This window comes from Hyla sarda, chromosome 2 (genome assembly GCF_029499605.1).
Source record: "Hyla sarda isolate aHylSar1 chromosome 2, aHylSar1.hap1, whole genome shotgun sequence".
Lineage (NCBI taxonomy): Eukaryota > Metazoa > Chordata > Amphibia > Anura > Hylidae > Hyla > Hyla sarda.
Window position 1 is genome coordinate 159074086 of NC_079190.1, and position 16809 is coordinate 159090894.

The 16809-nt window shown below is 43.6% G+C and overlaps 1 protein-coding gene across 1 annotated transcript in view; it reads left to right on the forward strand.

The window, feature by feature from the left end:
- The window catches only part of RAP2A (RAP2A, member of RAS oncogene family), a 32425-nt gene extending 20404 nt beyond the window's left edge, over positions 1–12021 (forward strand). The window contains exon 2 of the mRNA XM_056555626.1: positions 10647–12021. Within this exon, the coding sequence (XP_056411601.1) occupies positions 10647–10884 (238 nt within the window). The 3' untranslated portion in view covers positions 10885–12021. The remainder of the gene's footprint in view (positions 1–10646) is intronic.
- Positions 12022–16809: the final 4788 nt, after the last annotated feature.

The following is a 16809-nucleotide window of genomic DNA, read 5'->3' on the forward strand; positions in this document are numbered from 1 at the left end:
TCTTCTATTTAAAAATTGTGAAGTTCTTTTCAGTCTGACCACAGTGCTCTCTGCTGACAACTGTCCAGAGCAGGATAGGTTTACTATGGTGATTTGCTCCTACTCTGGACAGTTCCTGATATGGACAGAGGTGTCAGCAGAGATGGAGAGAGGTGTCAGCAGAGAGCACTGTGATCACACAGAAAATAACTACACAACTTCCTCTGTAATCCTCTGGTAGGATTAAGATTTTGTAATAAATTCATTTACAGATCTGTTAAACTTTCTGGAGCCTGTAGATTTTTCCATTTTTGCACTTTCATTTTTTCTAGAGACCCGTATGAGGGCTAGCTTTTTGCACTACCAATTATACTTTGTAATGACCTCAATCATTTTTTAACTTTTGGGGGCTACAGTTTCTTCGCAGTGCATTTTTCGGTAAAAAATGACACCTTTTTTCTTCTGTAGGTCCATATGATTAAAATGATACCCTACCTATGTAGGTTTGATTTTGTTTTACTTCTGGTAAAAATCAAAACTATATGCACCAAAATTAATACGTTTAAAAAAAAAGGCCTCTTCTGACCCCCCTATAACTTTATTTTTCCGCATACATGGCGGTATGAGGGCTCATTTTTTTTTGTACCTTGATCTGAAGTTTTTATCGGTCTTTTTGTTTGCTTTTTATTTTATTTTTATGGTATAAAAAGTGACCAAAAATACGCAATTTTGGACTTTGGAATTTTTTACAGGCACGCCATTTATAGTGTGGTTAAACTAACAATATATTTTTATAGTTTGGACATTTACGCATGCGGCGATACCACATATGTTTCTTTTTATTTACATGTTTTTTGTTAAATGTGGTGATTTTAACTTTTATTAGGGAAGGGGTTAAATCACATTAACTTTTTTTTACACTTTTTATTTTATTTATTTATTTTTTGCAATGTTACAGCCCCCATAGGGGACTATAACATGCATTACACTGATTGAATATACTGATCAATGCTATGCCATAGCATTGCATTGATCAGTGTTATTGGCGGTCGATTGCTCAAGCCTGGATCTCAGGCTTGGAGCAATCAAGTGCCGATCGGACAGCCGGGATAAAGGTAAGAAGACTCCCCCTGTCCTCTCAGCTGTTCGGGACGCCGCGATTTCACTGCAGCCCACTGAGCTAACCGGTGATACTTTTCTTCCATTTTAGATGCCGCAATCAACTTTGATTGCAGCATCTAAAGGGTTAATATCGGACATCAGCCAGATCTGCGATGTCTGGTTTTAGCCTCGGGTCCCTGGTTGCCGGGTTAACATAACGGGAGCTGCCCACAAGCGTAAATATACACTCGTAAGGTCGTTAAGGGGTTAAATGAGATAGATAGATAGATAGATATCTATCTCTATTTTTTTTATTTTTTTATTTTTTTTTAAATGGCTGAATTTGCTGTGTAGTGGCTTATCACAAAGAGTAGACAGTGAAAGTTTTATCTTTTGCACACTTGTCTGTACCAGGTGACCTTTTTATCTCCCATTTTGAATTAGTTATACCTAATATTAAAGGGGTACTCTATCCCTAGACATCTTATCCCCTATCCAAAGGATAGGGGATAAGATGTCAGATCGCCGGGGTCCCGCTGCTGGGGACCCCCGGGATCTCTGCTGCGGCACCCCGCTATCATTACTGCACAGAGCAGGCTCGCTCCGTGCGTAATGACCAGCGATACATGACGTCACGGCTCTGCCCCTCGTGACATCACGGCCCGCCCCCTTAATGCAAGTCTATGGGAGGAGGCGTAAAGGCCGCCACGCCCCCTCCCATAGACTTGAAGGGGCGGGCTGTTACGTCATGAGGGGGTGGAGCCACGACGTAACTATGCTCCGGCCCCTGTATTGCCAGTCATTACGCACAGAGCGAGTTTGCTCTGTGCAGCCGAGATCCCGGGGGTCCCCAGCAGCGGTACCCCGGCGATCTGACTTCTTATCCCCTATCCTTTGGATAGTGGATAAGATGTCTAGGGGCGGAGTACCCCTTTAATTGGTCATTGGTTGTAAACTGCAAAATAGAAATTTGACATAGTTGAACCAACAGTTTAGTTAGCGCAAGTTATTCCACTGCCTGCTCTGGATTAAAGGAGTTATCCTATCTAAAGGATAGGGGATAAGTGTATGATCGTGAGAGGTCAAACTGCTGGTACCCTCCGTGTTTACCTGCACAACACCCCCTTCAGCCCCCAAGAACTGAGCGCTTCGACTCCTGCTTAAGGTGACATGCACCCCTCCATGCATCTGTATAGGAGAGCTGTCTCTAGAGAAGTATGACAGTAATCTGAAATCACTATAAATTCCCAACAGAGTACAGGTAGTCTAAAAAAGAAAGTAAACAATCTTCTAAAGCTCATGATACAAATGAAAAGCAAAGGTACCTGGTTATGTATCAATACAGTATTAAGACAAGAACCAGAAAAGCCACCAGAGAAGGGAACCATTTGTAGAAACGCACCCCTATAGGAATAAATCATTCGTAGAGAAATGTTTTGTTCATTTTTATTATCACTACAGTTAGGGATGAAATATTTTGTCTTCCAGAAGCTAGTAAATGTTACTTTAGCTTATAGTACAAATAAGACAATGCAAATCTCTAAAATATGGCAGGACATCCCAAAAAATAAAATGATTAAAGAGTACCTGTCACCAAATAAAACTTTTAATATAATATTCCTTGTGTAATTGGAAGACACTTTCCCATTCATTTGCTTATTAAATTATCAACATAAATATTTTTAAAATGTGCTAGAAATGACGGCCACTTGGTGGCTTTGTTCTATTCCCTGCTGCAATTAATACAGTGAGTTTGGTCTCCTCCCGACCTAGCAGGAGACCAAACTCAGGAAGGGCTTCTCTGCACGGAGACTCACTGAAAGCTGCACAGAGCTTGAGGTATTCTATTCATCACAGCCCTGCAACCATGTGAGGGTGGAAATTGGCCCCCAGGAAGCTTCAATGATGTCATGCCTGTTGGGAAATGCCCACTTTCTCCTGCTGGGAGATTGCACTTTGTAAGCAAGTAAGGTGTATGATACACAGCTTTTTAAAGCTCTGTCATTTTTGTAAGGGTGGGAGGAGTGTTAGTAGTAAAGGAACATAGCGTGAGTTAGTTTAGAAAAGTTTATTTTGTGACAGGTACTTTTTAAAGCATAATCCCAAATGATAAAGGTAGAAAAAATTCCTTCAATTAAGATTTACAGAAATACAAAAATGTAAAATAGGGTACCCACTGAACCACATCCATATTGGAGCCAGGGCAAAGTTAGAAGCCCCTGGGAATATAGTTGCCAAATGATCAGGTATAAAATACCATCTCAAAGAAGTTTAAATAGCCAACTCCATGTGCGTAGAACATCTAAAGGCTTTATGCAAAGCTTGGAAAGCTCACTTCCAATCATCCCTTGTGAATGTCATGCCCAACACCCTATCCTAAACTCAATGGGTATATTTTATGAAATATATTAGTATGGATAAGGGCATTATATAGAGGGTTTAAGACCTTTTTTTTTTCCCGCCAGATAGGAACTGCATGGTAGATTTGTCATATCGGACCAGTTTGTCAGATGGGCCAGTTAATGGTGAATTTGAAGATATATGTAAAAGTCCAAAGAAGGAAGTGAACGTTTAGAACGGAGTCTGAAATTGTAAAAAGGTCTTAATTTCATATAATTGTCCAACATGACTAACCCCACTAGTAATCCAAACATTAAACTCTAAGTGTGGGAAATCAGCTAAAAAAAAGAGGGGTTGCAGATGGCAATCCATATGCTCTGTGTGATATGGGAGAGGTACACTACACAGGCCCTAATAGTATGCTCTCACTAGTGTGTTCGTGATGACAAACATTTTAGGGTTCCTAAAAGGGACCAGCACTACATCTTTCACTGACAATGGAGAAGTGTAGCATTGCTCTATTTTTACCCAGGGAACATCCAGTAACTCTTTACACCCTCACCGTAAAAGACCAACTAAGGTGGCAATGTAATAGTTGTGTAAATCAGGGGCACCCAACCTTCCAACTTTGGCTTAGTGAGAAAAGTAGCCGCCTATCTGGGTTCCCAACCAGCCCATATGAACTTAGGGGGATATTTATCAAAACCTGTACAGAGGAAAAGTTGTCCAGTGGCCCATAGCAACCAATCAGCTTGCTTCTTTCATTTTTCACAGGAATCTTTAAAAATGAAAGAAGCGATCTGATTGGTTGCTATGGGCAACTGCACCACTCTTCCTATACACAGGTTTTGATAAATCTCCACCTAAGAGAGTATGGCTTAGGCACAAGAGAAAAAAAGGTTAGGGCACCTAAATGAGAAGAATCCTATGTAAATGTAAAAAAAAAAAAAGTTTGTAAATTCCCTAATAAAAGTTTGAATCACCCCCCCCCCCCCCTTTCCTATTTTTTAAATAAAATATACCGTACATACTCGAGTATAAGCCGAGTTTTTCAGCACGATTTTTCGTGCTGAAAACACCCCCCTCGGCTTATACTCGAGTGAACTCTCCACCCGCAGTGGTCTTCAACCTGCGGACCTCCAGAGGTTTCAAAACTACAACTCCCAGCAAGCCCGGGCAGCCATCGGCTGTCCGGGCTTGCTGGGAGTTGTAGTTTTGAAACCTCCGGAGGTCCGCAGGTTGAAGACCACTGCGGCCTTCGACATCATCCAGCCCCCTCTCACCCCCTTTAGTTCTGTACAGTACTCACCTCCGCTCGGCGCTGGTCCGGTGCTGCAGGACTGTCCTGAGAGAAGGTGGTCCGTAGGGATAGTGGTTCCGGGCTGCTATCTTCACCGTGGAGGCCTCTTCTAAGCGCTTCGGGCCCGGCCCCAGAATAGTCACGTTGCCTTGACAACGACGCAGAGGTACGTTCATTACCAACGTACTTCTGCGTCATTGTCAAGGCAACGCCTCTATTCTGGGCCCGAAGTGCGGAGAAGAGGCGCCCCCGGTGAAGATAGCAGCCCGGAACCACTATCCCACCGGACCACCTCCTCTCCGGACAGTCCTGCAGCACCGGACCAGCGCCGAGCGGAGGTGAGTACTGTACAGAACTAAAGGGGGGTGAGAGGGGGCTGGATGATGTCGAAGACCGCAGTGGTCTTCAACCTGCGGACCTCCGGAGGTTTCAAAACTACAACTCCCAGCAAGCCCGGACAGCCGATGGCTGCCCGGGCTTGCTGGGAGTTGTAGTTTTGAAACCTCTGGAGGTCCGCAGGTTGAAGACCACTGAGGGCGGATGATAAGAGGATGATGAAGGGGGGGGGGTGGGATGATGAAGGGGGGTGGAGATGATGACAAGGGGATGATGAAGGGGAGTGGGGATGATGACAAGGGGATGATGAAGGGGGGATGTGTGGGATGATGACAAGGGGATGATGACAGGTGATGATGATGATGATGATGATGATGAGGGTCTGGATGATGACAGGCGGTGATGATGATGAGGATGTTAATGACGGGTCTGGATGATGACGGGGGGGGGAATGATGTATTTCCCACCCTAGGCTTATACTCGAGTCAATAACTTTTCCTGGGATTTTGGGTTGAAATAAGGGGTCTCGGCTTATACTCGGGTCGGCTTATACTCGAGTATATACGGTAATCAAAAATAAATATCATGTGATACAGCCGTATGCGTTTTATATCCGAACTATTAAAATATAAGGTTAGTCAAACCGCATGGTCGACTACTGTACATGTAAAAAAAAATACCAAAGTCCAAAATTTTGCATTTTTGGTCAGTTCATATACCATAAAGAAATGTTTATAAAAAGTGGTCAAAAAGTCTCATCAATAAAACTACATGTCACGGTGCAAAAATTAGCCCTCACATAGCCCTATATGCATAAAAATTTAAGTTGTAGGGGTCAGAAGAGGACATTTTTAAGCATTCTAATTCTGATGCATGAATAAAAAAAATATATAACCTACATAAATTGTATAGCCTTGTAACCGTATTGACTAGAGATGGGCGAATTTTTTAAAAATTTGTTTTGGCTGATTCGCCGAATTTTCTGAAAAAATTTGGTTCGATCAGAGTATATTTGCAGCGAGCCTCAATATGGGTGTAGAACACTTTACCTTTCCGTAACACGCATAGGGAGTGTGCTGGGGTAGTGAAATAATACTGTTATTCAGTATTACATGCAGATTACAGGCGTCGCTATTAGAATCACTGCCGCAGAGTGGCACAATGACAGAGTTTGGATGTGGCGACAGGGTCGGGAGACCATATGGCGTCACAATTGAAGAGATTTTTGTGATGTCAGTTGAACAGTTTAGAGATTATCGAGTTTAATGTGCCACCAACAGCATAAGATCATATGGTGGCACAATGACAGTCTGGAGGTGGCGGCCGCCTATGTAGGCCGCCGAGTGGCACAATGATAGAGTAGTGTGTCAGTTTGTTCTCCCTCTTAGTGGTGCAGACCTGACTCGGGAGGGCTACTGGGTAGAGCCTGCCAGTATCATATGCTTGTCTAAATATTAAGCCATGCACGTGTAAGTAAACATGGCTTGTACTGTGAAACTGTGTATGAAACTGCGAATGTGTCAATTATGGTTATGGTTTATTTTTATCGGTCCAACCTGTTTTCTTGGATTCTTGTGGTAATTCCAGAGCTAATATATGATGACAAGCAGCTTAAGGAGGGTGTGCTTTTGCGGTGTACCAGTGGCTGAAGTGCATGCAAAGTTTCCTGGCCATTTTTAGGATGTCTTGAATTGAACACGTGTGCCATGTTATGGTTTATTTTTATTGCTCCAACCCGTTTCCTTGGAGCCTGGATGTGGCAGCAGCCTGACGAGAGCATAGGGCCTCACAATTGAAGAGAGTAGAGATTTTTAAAATTTCAATTGAAGATTTTGAAGAGATTAACAAAGGTAATGTGCCAGCAGCATGAGGAGATCAAATGGCGGCGCAGTGGCAACAGCTTATGTAGGCCGCAGAGCAGCACAATGACAGAGCTTGGAGATGGCAGCAGCATGAGGAGACCATATGGCAGCACAATGACAGAGCCTGGAGGTGGCAGCAACATCAGGAGTCCTGTAAGTGACCCGGTGACAGTGGGGCGGTGGGTGACAATAACGGTACCCGCTGACAAAAGTGGGTGAAAGAAGGAGCACTTGGCATCAGATGTGTGGCATCAGGCAGGTGGCAGGGATCAGAATAGTAGCTGAGGCAGGTAGGCAGAAGAAACCAGTCTCTTTTCAAAGTGTTGGTATTGCACCATGCATAATCTAGTCGTCTGCATCAGGCATTGGTGGGTGGAAATCCTGGCTGATCCAAGCCTGATTCATCTTGGCAAAGGTCAGTCACTCCACATTTTTGGTGGACAGGCGAGTTCTCTTTGGGTTCTATGGCCCCCGCTCTGATGCCACACTACTGGCCAGGCAGGACAGCTTTTCCAGGGCAATCTCTGCTAGTTACCACAAATCCAATTTGGCTGCCCAAAAGTCCAGCGCATCTTCAAGGTGGGTTGGTAGGGTCATGTCCAAGTATGCCACCACCTGCTGGTTCAGGTCCTGCTCAAGGTCTACCTGCTGCTGATTGGTTGCTTCATTATGCGGGTGAAGAAAGCTACTCATCAGTGACTGTAGACTCAGGCTGCTGCTGATGGAGCTGGTACTGCTCCTGCCACCCCTCCCCAGCAGCCAAGGCAGTGGAGCGTGAGCACAGAGGGCCCCCCCCCTCCCCAGTCAGACCTACGATAAAGATATATAGATCTAAACTGATGCACTTGTTGCCATGGGATACATTTTGTAGGCATTTTTTTCTTTTCTAGTCAGGCATGCTCAGTTGTTCTTACACACAGTGACTATACAGCCAAACAGAGTGCAGCATACAGGGGTATTCCTGGCTTAAAGGGTAGCTCCCACCAAGTACTATATAATCTAATATGTCCCTACCTAGTAGTAATCTAGCCCTAACCCCCTACCTGGCTTCAAAAATGTTTTTAATCGCTTTAATAGAGCAGATTTAGTGCTTCTAAATCTGCTCTATAAAGCAGGGCAGGAAACAGCGCTTCCCAGCAGGCGTGATATCACTGATACCTTGCTGGGCGCTTGCTTCTGCCCTCACATCGTCTATGCATGAGTGTTTTATTTATCTAATAGGGTGCCTCCAGCTGTTTCCCAACTACAACTCCCAGCATGCCATGATTGCTATTAGCTGTCAGGCCATGCTGAGAATTGTAGTTGTGAAACAGCTGGAGGCACCCTAATGTCATAGTGTCACAAGAATGCCTCCCGTGAGTGCTACCATCACCGCTAGCGGGGTCCCTGTGCCCACTAGCGGTGTCAAATGTGCCCCCCGCGAGTGCTACCATCACCGCTAGCGGGGTCCCTGTGCCCACTAGCGGTGTCAAATGTGCCCCCCCCCCCCCCCCGTGGGCGCTACCATCACCGCTAGCGGGGTCCCTGTGCCCACTAGCGGTGTCACAAGAATGCAGAGCGCGGCTCTGTTCCCCGTCCCTGTCAGCGGTCAGGGTACGGGAACAGATTTAAAAGCCTCGCGTGCAGCTAACGTAGTACTGCGCAGCACTATGCAAATAGCGTAGGGCTAACGTAGGCAGCGTGAGGAGCCTGGTGTTAGCCCTACGCTCTTTGCGTAGTACTGCCCATGCGCTGCGCGCGAGGCTTTTAAATCTGTTCCCGTACCCTGATGGGGACGGGGAACGGAGCCACGCTCTGCATTCTTGTGACACCGCTAGTGGGCACAGGGACCCCGCTAGCGGTGATGGTAGCGCTCGCGGGGGGCACATGTGACACTAGTGGGCACAGGGTAAAGGGGGCGGGCGGGGCCGTGCGCGAGGCCAGTGGAGCTGGCCAATGCGCGCAGCCCCAGCTATCAGCGTGCTCGCTCTCGCCTGTTTGATTGACAGGCGGGAGCGAGCACCACAGTGACTGAATTTCGACTCATTGCCAGTCTTCAATGAGTCGCAATTCAGTAGTGACGTCACTGCCGAATGTATTCGGCCACTAGGGGGGCGACCCCTAGTGGCCGAATTTAAGTGATTTTAAACTTGTTTAAAATCACTTTTTTTAATTAAAGTATATTAGAGATATGTTGTAGTACTTAAGTACTACAACATATCAATTTTTGTACTTCATGACAGTGCCCATTTAACCAACTTTTAACTATCCTGCCCATTATGAAGAATTATGCTAGTTCTATATTTCCTTGCTATACGACTCTGCCGTGGATAGTCTACTTTTCTTCTTTATATGGTCCCCCCAGGTTTAGCATTTTCGTTCAGGTCTTGATGATTTTTTTTTTTTTTTCAAAAGCCTATTACACAATCCTTTGGGGCTCGAGGCGGCAGCTGATGTCAGGGGGGGGGGGGGGGGGTGGCTTGGCTATTTCTTGTATTTCCTCACAAGCCAGGCCCCTGATGATGTTTCGGGTCCATCTGTACATCCCGTTGTGTCAGCGTTCCCTGCGATCCCGCATTCTGCAGATTGCTGAGATCACGGGACGCCGGCATGTCAGGACGTACAGATGAACTGTAAACATCATCAGGGGGCTGGCTTGTGAGGAAATTCAGGAAATAGCCAAGCCTCCTAACACCAGCTGCCGCCTCGAGCCGCAAAGGATTGTGAAATAGGCTTGAGACCGTCATCAAGACCTGAACGGAAACTCTAAACCTGGAGGGACCATATAAAGAAGAAAAAGTAGACCATCCACAGCAGAGCTGTATAGCAAGTAAATGTAGAACTAGCGTAATTCTTCAAAATGGACAGAATAGTTAAGTTAGTTAAGCCCGGAAATATACATTATGTACTTCTATAGTTGTCTATATTACAGTCTGGAACACAAAATTTACTTGTCAGGAGGCGATGGCGGAGGGATAATCGCTGTAATAAAACTGTACGCTGTATGAGGAGAGATGAGATGACTTTGACACTTATGAAGATTAGATTCTCTATGCAGCAGGAATGAGCATCTGCACTGACTGCTGGGAAATGAAGTTCAAAGCAAACCATGTGACAGTCAGAAGCTCCATCCACAACACAGATTTTTATATGAAAAGAGGAGTGACTGAAAAGAAGGCAGAGACAAGGAAATAAGATAGTGTCTGCATTATTTTTCAATGACAGACATTTAATTTCATTCATCCTTACAAAATAATTTGCTGTGAAAAGTGGATCATAGCAAAACCCCATTGCAAAGTATATAAAAAAAATAAAATAAACTTTTCTCCTAGAGCGGTTCCTCTGGTGTCCTGCTTCAGTCTCCAGTGTGCTTCTCTACATGAGCTGCAGTGTGACTTATTAGTAAGAGGATCACATCAGGAGCAGGACATCTGAGGCACAGAAGAGGTGCTTGGAGGGGAGTAGAAGTTTATTATGAGAGATAGATAGATATATATATAGATAGAGATATATATATATATATATATATATATATATATATATATATAATATTTTATTTTTTTATTTTTTGTACTACACAATGGGCAGAGGTTACAAACATGCTGGGTTACCTCTTATAATGCTTCCCTTCTTAACCATAACTGTGTCTAATAATAAATATTTTCCAATGAGACATGTACTTTGTACCTGTTCTTGCACTGGTGCTCTTAACATATTCATATATATAACTATTTGCTCTTTCTCTACAGATATGAAAAGGTGCCAGTAATTCTGGTTGGCAACAAAGTTGACCTAGAAAGTGAACGTGAGGTATCATCCACCGAAGGCCGTGCCTTGGCCGAAGACTGGGGATGTCCTTTCATGGAAACATCAGCGAAGAGTAAAACAATGGTGGATGAGCTCTTTGCGGAAATAGTGAGGCAAATGAACTATGCAGCCCAACCTGACAAGGATGACCCTTGCTGTTCTGCGTGCAATATACAATAGCAGTTTTATGTAATTTTAGGTAGAAATGACTATTTTAGCTGCAAAGGTTTAAAAAAAAGTTTTAATTTTTTTTTCTTCACGTTTACCCAAAGAAAAGCATTGTGAGAGGACTGCATCTAAAACATGGTTACTATTTGAATAACCCATCTTGATCTTCAGACTTGACAGTTGCTGATTTGTGGCGTCCATTTCTACAGCTGACACAGCAATCATGTTCTGTCACATTAAATATAGAGAGACTGTGTTCCTACCAGATAAAGAGAAGACCGTACATGAAGCAGCAACCTCAACCACTGCAGGCGTTCTTCCTGAACAGGACAGCAAAGGACATTTCTTTACAAAGCTAACTGACATCCCATTGTGTTTCTGAAAAATAAAAACCTCTAACCACTCTTGAATTACTTTATTTAACAATGGACTAGGAAGAAAATGGATTCAGAAAATAAAGACTTTGGACATGGGATAGTCTTGTTTTGGGAAATTTAAGCCATGTTGCATCCAGTTGAGGTAGCAAGGTTTTATTTTCGGTATGCTTCCCAATGATTATGGACCTCAGTATTTCTAAAGTGGCTCTCACTATGTTATTGGCTTGTTATTATTTGGTATAACAATTTGATTGAAAGTGAATAAGGATTTTTTTTGTTAACTTGATGCTGACAGGCTATTGTGCAGTGAATGTTGATGTGATAAGGTGCTGAAGTTCTGACGTTTCGTTTGGACACAACTTTTATTATTTGCATGGGCAACTGCACACAAATGCAAATGACCTGCTTAATCTTGTCTGAAATGAAATTTCAATGATTTTACAATCTGAGAGCAGAAAATCAATATTACATATGGTCATGGAAAAAGAACCACCCATACTCTGCTAAAACCTAGTATCTTCTAATATTTGGTAGAATAGTTTTCATTTCTTTTGTGCGAGTGAGAAGCAGTGTGAATGTACTGTGCATTTGTATGCTGGTTTACAATTATTGTATTTGAGCTGAGGTTCATTGTATTTGTTCCACAGTGTAAAATCTGTGCACTGAATTATCCCAGAGAAGTGCTTTCTTGTGGCTGAGACTAGAATGTGTTGCGTCACTTAAGGCAGAAAATAGTCTTTTTTTTTTTTTTTTTTCATTAGCTGCTTTTCAACACAGACATTGGGGTGTAACAAATTTTATCTAGATATAGGAGCAGTTACCTTTTATGTACAAGATTTTGTTTTCTTCCATATATTTCGGGTTTCATCTCTGCTTCAACAGATCCCAATTTAATCCACAATTTAACCCCTTTACTTTTTGTTCAGTGGAGTAAAATGAACGGAATGTGCTATGTTATCCAGCTAGTCATTGTATTTTGTTCCAAGTAAAGAAATTACAGTCATATATTGTATTTTGCACATGTGATTGACACCCCTATAAATGTCCTTTTAAAGCACTACAGATTTTGAAGTAAAAAAAAAAAAAAAAAAACTCCATTCCATGCAGGATTTTATTTTATATTTTTTAAGATGCAGTTTTTCTTATTTCAGCCTTGGAAGGAAAGTCTTTAAGATGGACATGCACCTTGAAATGCTGTTATGCATTTTAAATATATTTTGCCTGTAAGATTCTTTTATTTGGAAAATATCTTTGCAAGTGATTGAAATGCTTTCCATAAAATCATTGGAGGAGCAGGTGTTACTGGTTTTTGCAGCACACATTTTTCAATAACTGGCAAGAAATAAACTATATTTAACTTAGTTTTGATTTGGTTCCATTTAAATATATTTTTACTTTCAAAGTTTGACAAATGTAAAAAAGTGAATAAATACTAATGTTACTGCAAAATGGCAAAAGATTTACAGTGTATATTTTACTACTGTCAGCTCTGTTGTATTTAACGTCCTACATCTATGTAGACAGTACTTGATTCCTACAGTACAAGTTAGCCCATCAAAGTAGTTGTTTTTTAGGGTGGATTCCCTTTGCAAGGAATGGGGGGGGGGGGGCGGGGAGACTGTCTTAACCCTTTGGGGATGGAGCCCATTATGACCCTAAGGACGGGAGCATTTTTTGCAAATCTGACCACTGTCACTTTAAGCATTAATAACTCTGGGATGCTTTTACTTATAAATTTGATTCCGAGATAGTTTTTTCGTGACATATTCTACTTTATGTTAGTGGTAAATTTTCGGCGATACTTGCATCCTTTCTTGGTGAAAAATTCAAAAATTTCATGAAAAATTTGAAAATGTTGCATTTTTCTAACTTTGAAGCTCTCTGCTTATAAGGAATATGGATATTCCAAATTATGTATTGATTCACATATACAATATGTCTACTTTATGTTTGCATCATAAAATTGATGAGTTTTTACTTTTGGAAGACACCAGAGGGCTTCAAAGTTCAGCAACAATTTTCCAATTTTTCGCAAAATTTTCAAAATCGGAATTTTTCAGGGACCATTTCAGGTTTGAAGTGGATTTGAAGGGTCTTCTGGTTAGAAATACCCCATAAATGACCCCATTATAAAAACTGCACCCCTCAAAGTATTCAAAATGACATTTAGTCAGTGTGTTAACCCTTTAGGTGTTTCACAGGAATAGCAGCAAAGTGAAGGAGAAATTTCAAAATCTTCATTTTTTTTTACACTCGCATGTTCTTTTAGACCCAGTTTTTGAATTTTTACAAGGGGTAAAAGGAAAAAAAATCCTCTCAAAATTTGTAACCAAATTTCTCTCGAGTATGGAAATACCTCATATGTGTATGTCAAGTGTTCGGCGGGTGCACTAGAGGGCTCAGAAGTGAAGGAGCAACAATGGGATTTAGGAGAGTGAGTTTTTCTGAAATGGTTTTTGGGGGGCATATCACATTTAGGAAGCCCCTATGGTGCCAGGACATCAAAAAAACAAACATCGCACACTATTATGGAAACGACACCCCTCAAGGAACGTAACAAGGGGTACGGTGAGCCTTAACACCCCACAGGTGTTTGACAACTTTTTGTTAAAGTCTGATGTGTAAATGAAAAATATTTTTCCACTAAAATGCTGGTTTTTCCCCAAATTTTACTTTTTTACAAGGGGTAATAGGAGAAAATGCCCCCAAAATTTGTAACCCCATTTCTTCTGAGTATGGAAATACCCCATGTTTGGACGTCAAGTGCACTGCGAGCGAACTACAATGCTCAGAAGAGAAGGAGCGCCATTGAGCTTTTAGAGAGAGAATTTGTTTGGAATGGAAGTCGGGGGCCATATGCATTTACAAAGCCCCCCGTGGTGCCTGAACAGTGGAACCCCCCACATGTGACCCCATTTTGGAAACTACACCCCTCACGGAATGTAATAAGGGGTGCAGTGAGCATTTACACCCTACTGGCGTTTGACAGCTCTTTGGAACAGTGGGCTGTGCAAACAAAAAAAATTACATTTTTCATTTTCACGGATCACTGTTCCAAAAATCTGTCAGACACTTGTGGGGTGTAAATGCTCACTGTACCCCCTATTACATTCCGTGAGGGGTGTAGTTTCCAAAATGAGGTCACATGTGGGTATTTATTTTTTTGGGTTTATGTCAGAACCGCTGTAAAATCAGCCACCCCTGTGCAAATCACCAATTTTAGGCCTCAAATGTACATGTTGCGCTCTCACTCCTGAGCCTTGTTATGCGCCCGCAGAGCATTTTACGCCCACATATGGGGTATTTCCGTACTCAGGAGAAATTGCGTTACAAATTTTGGGGGTCTTTTTTTCCTTTTACTTCTTGTGAAAATAAAAAGTAAAGGGCAACACCAACATGTTAGTGTAAAAAATTTTTTTTTTTTTACACTAACAGGCTGGTGTAGACCCCAACTTTTCCTTTTCATAAGGGGTAAAAGGAGAACAAGCCCCCCAAAATTTGTAGTGCAATTTCTCCCGAGTACGGAGATACCCCATATGTGGCCCTAAACTGTTTCCTTGAAATGCGACAGGGCTCTGAAGTGAGAGAGCACCATGCACATTTGAGGACTAAATTAGGGATTGCACAGGGGTGGACATAGGGGTATTCTACGCCAGTGATTCCCAAACAGGGTGCCTCCAGCTGTTGCTAAACTCCCAGCATGCCTGGACAGTCAGTGGCTGTCCGGAAATGCTGGGAGTTGTTGTTTTGCAACAGCTGGAGGCTCCGTTTTGGAAACTCTGCCGTACAATAGGTTTTTCATTTTTATTGGGGGGGGGAGATGGACAGTGTAAGGGGGTGTATATGTAGTGTTTTACTCTTTATTAGGTGTTAGTGTAGTGTAGTGTTTTTAGGGTACATTCACACTGGCGGGTTACGGTGAGTTTCCCGCTAGTAATTTGCGCTGCGGCCACAGCTCATACTTGAAGCAGGAAACTTGCTGTAAACCCGCACGTGTGAATGTACCCTGTACGTTCTCATGGGGGGGAACCTCCAGCTGTTTCAAAACTACAACTCCCAGCATGCACGGTCTGTCAGTACATGCTGGGAGTTGTAGTTTTGCAACAGCTGGAGGCACACTGGTTGGAAAACCTTCAGTTAGGTTCTGTTACCTAACTCAGTATTTTCCAACCAGTGAGCCTCCAGCTGTTGCAAAACTGCAACTCCCAGCATGCACGGCATGTCAGTACATGCTGAGAGTTGTAGTTTGGAAACAGCTGGAGGCACACTGGTTGGAAAATACTGAGTTAGGTTCTGTTACCTAACTCAGTATTTTCCAACCAGTGTGCCTCCAGCTGTTGCAAAACTACAATTCCCAGCATGACTGATCACAGAAGGGCATGCTGGGAGATGTAGTTATGCAACAGCTGGAGGTACGCAACTACAACTCCCAGCATGCCGAGGCAGCTGTTTTCTGTGTGGGCATGCTGGAATTTGTAGTTTTGCAACATCTGGAGTGCTACAATTTAGAGACCACTGAACAGTGATCTCCAAACTGTGGACCGCCAGATGTTGCAAAATTACAACTCCCAGCATGCCCAGACAGCAAACAGCTGTGTGGGCATGCTAGGAGTTGTAGTTTTGCAAGATCTAAAGGGCAGTATAGAGATCACTGTGCAGTGGTCTCTAAACTGCAGACCTCCAGCTGTTGCAAAACTACAAATTCCAGCATGCCCACACAGCAAACAGCTGTCTGGGCATGCTGGGAGTTGTAGTTTTGCAATATCTGGAGGGCTGCAGGCTAGAGACCACTATAGTGGTCTCAGACTGTAGCCCTCTAGATGTTGCTATGCAACCACTCACCGGCTTCCGTCGCATCCAGGGAGCCATCCTCTTCTGCCGCACACCGCCGCCGATCTCCGTCGCCGCCCGCCGATCCCCGTCGCTCCGCTGCCTCCGGAGGGGTAAGTGGACGTCGGTGCCCGGTCCTCTTCGTTTTCCCCGTTCTGCCCCGCCTATTGTGGGAGGGCAGGACGGGGAAAACAAAAGTAAACCCCTCCGTCCCTGATCTGCTATTGGTGGTCGCGTCTAGACCACCAATAGCAGGGATAGGAGGGGTGGCACCCGTGCCACCTCACTCCTATCGCTTTAGGGGGATCGTGGGTGTCTTAGACACCCGCGATCCCCCTTCTATTCCGGGTCACCATAGACCCGTAATGACCCAGAATCGGCGCAAATCGCAAGTGTGAATTCACTTGCGATTTGCGCCGATCGCTGACATGGGGGGGGGGGGGGTCTAATGACCCCCCTGGGCATTTGCACGGGGTGCCTGCTGATAGATATCAGCAGTCACCCCGGCCCGGTCCCCGCCCGGCGCACGGCGGGGACCGAAATTCCCACGGGCGTATGGATACGCCATTCTTCCTTAAGTACCAGGACGCAAGGGCGTATGCATACGCCCTTCGTCCCCAACAGGTTAAGGACCAAGCATTTTTCTGTTTTTCCACTTTCGTTTTTTCCTCCTCACCTTTTAAAAATCATAACCCTTTCAATTTTGCACCTAAAAATCCATATGAGGGCT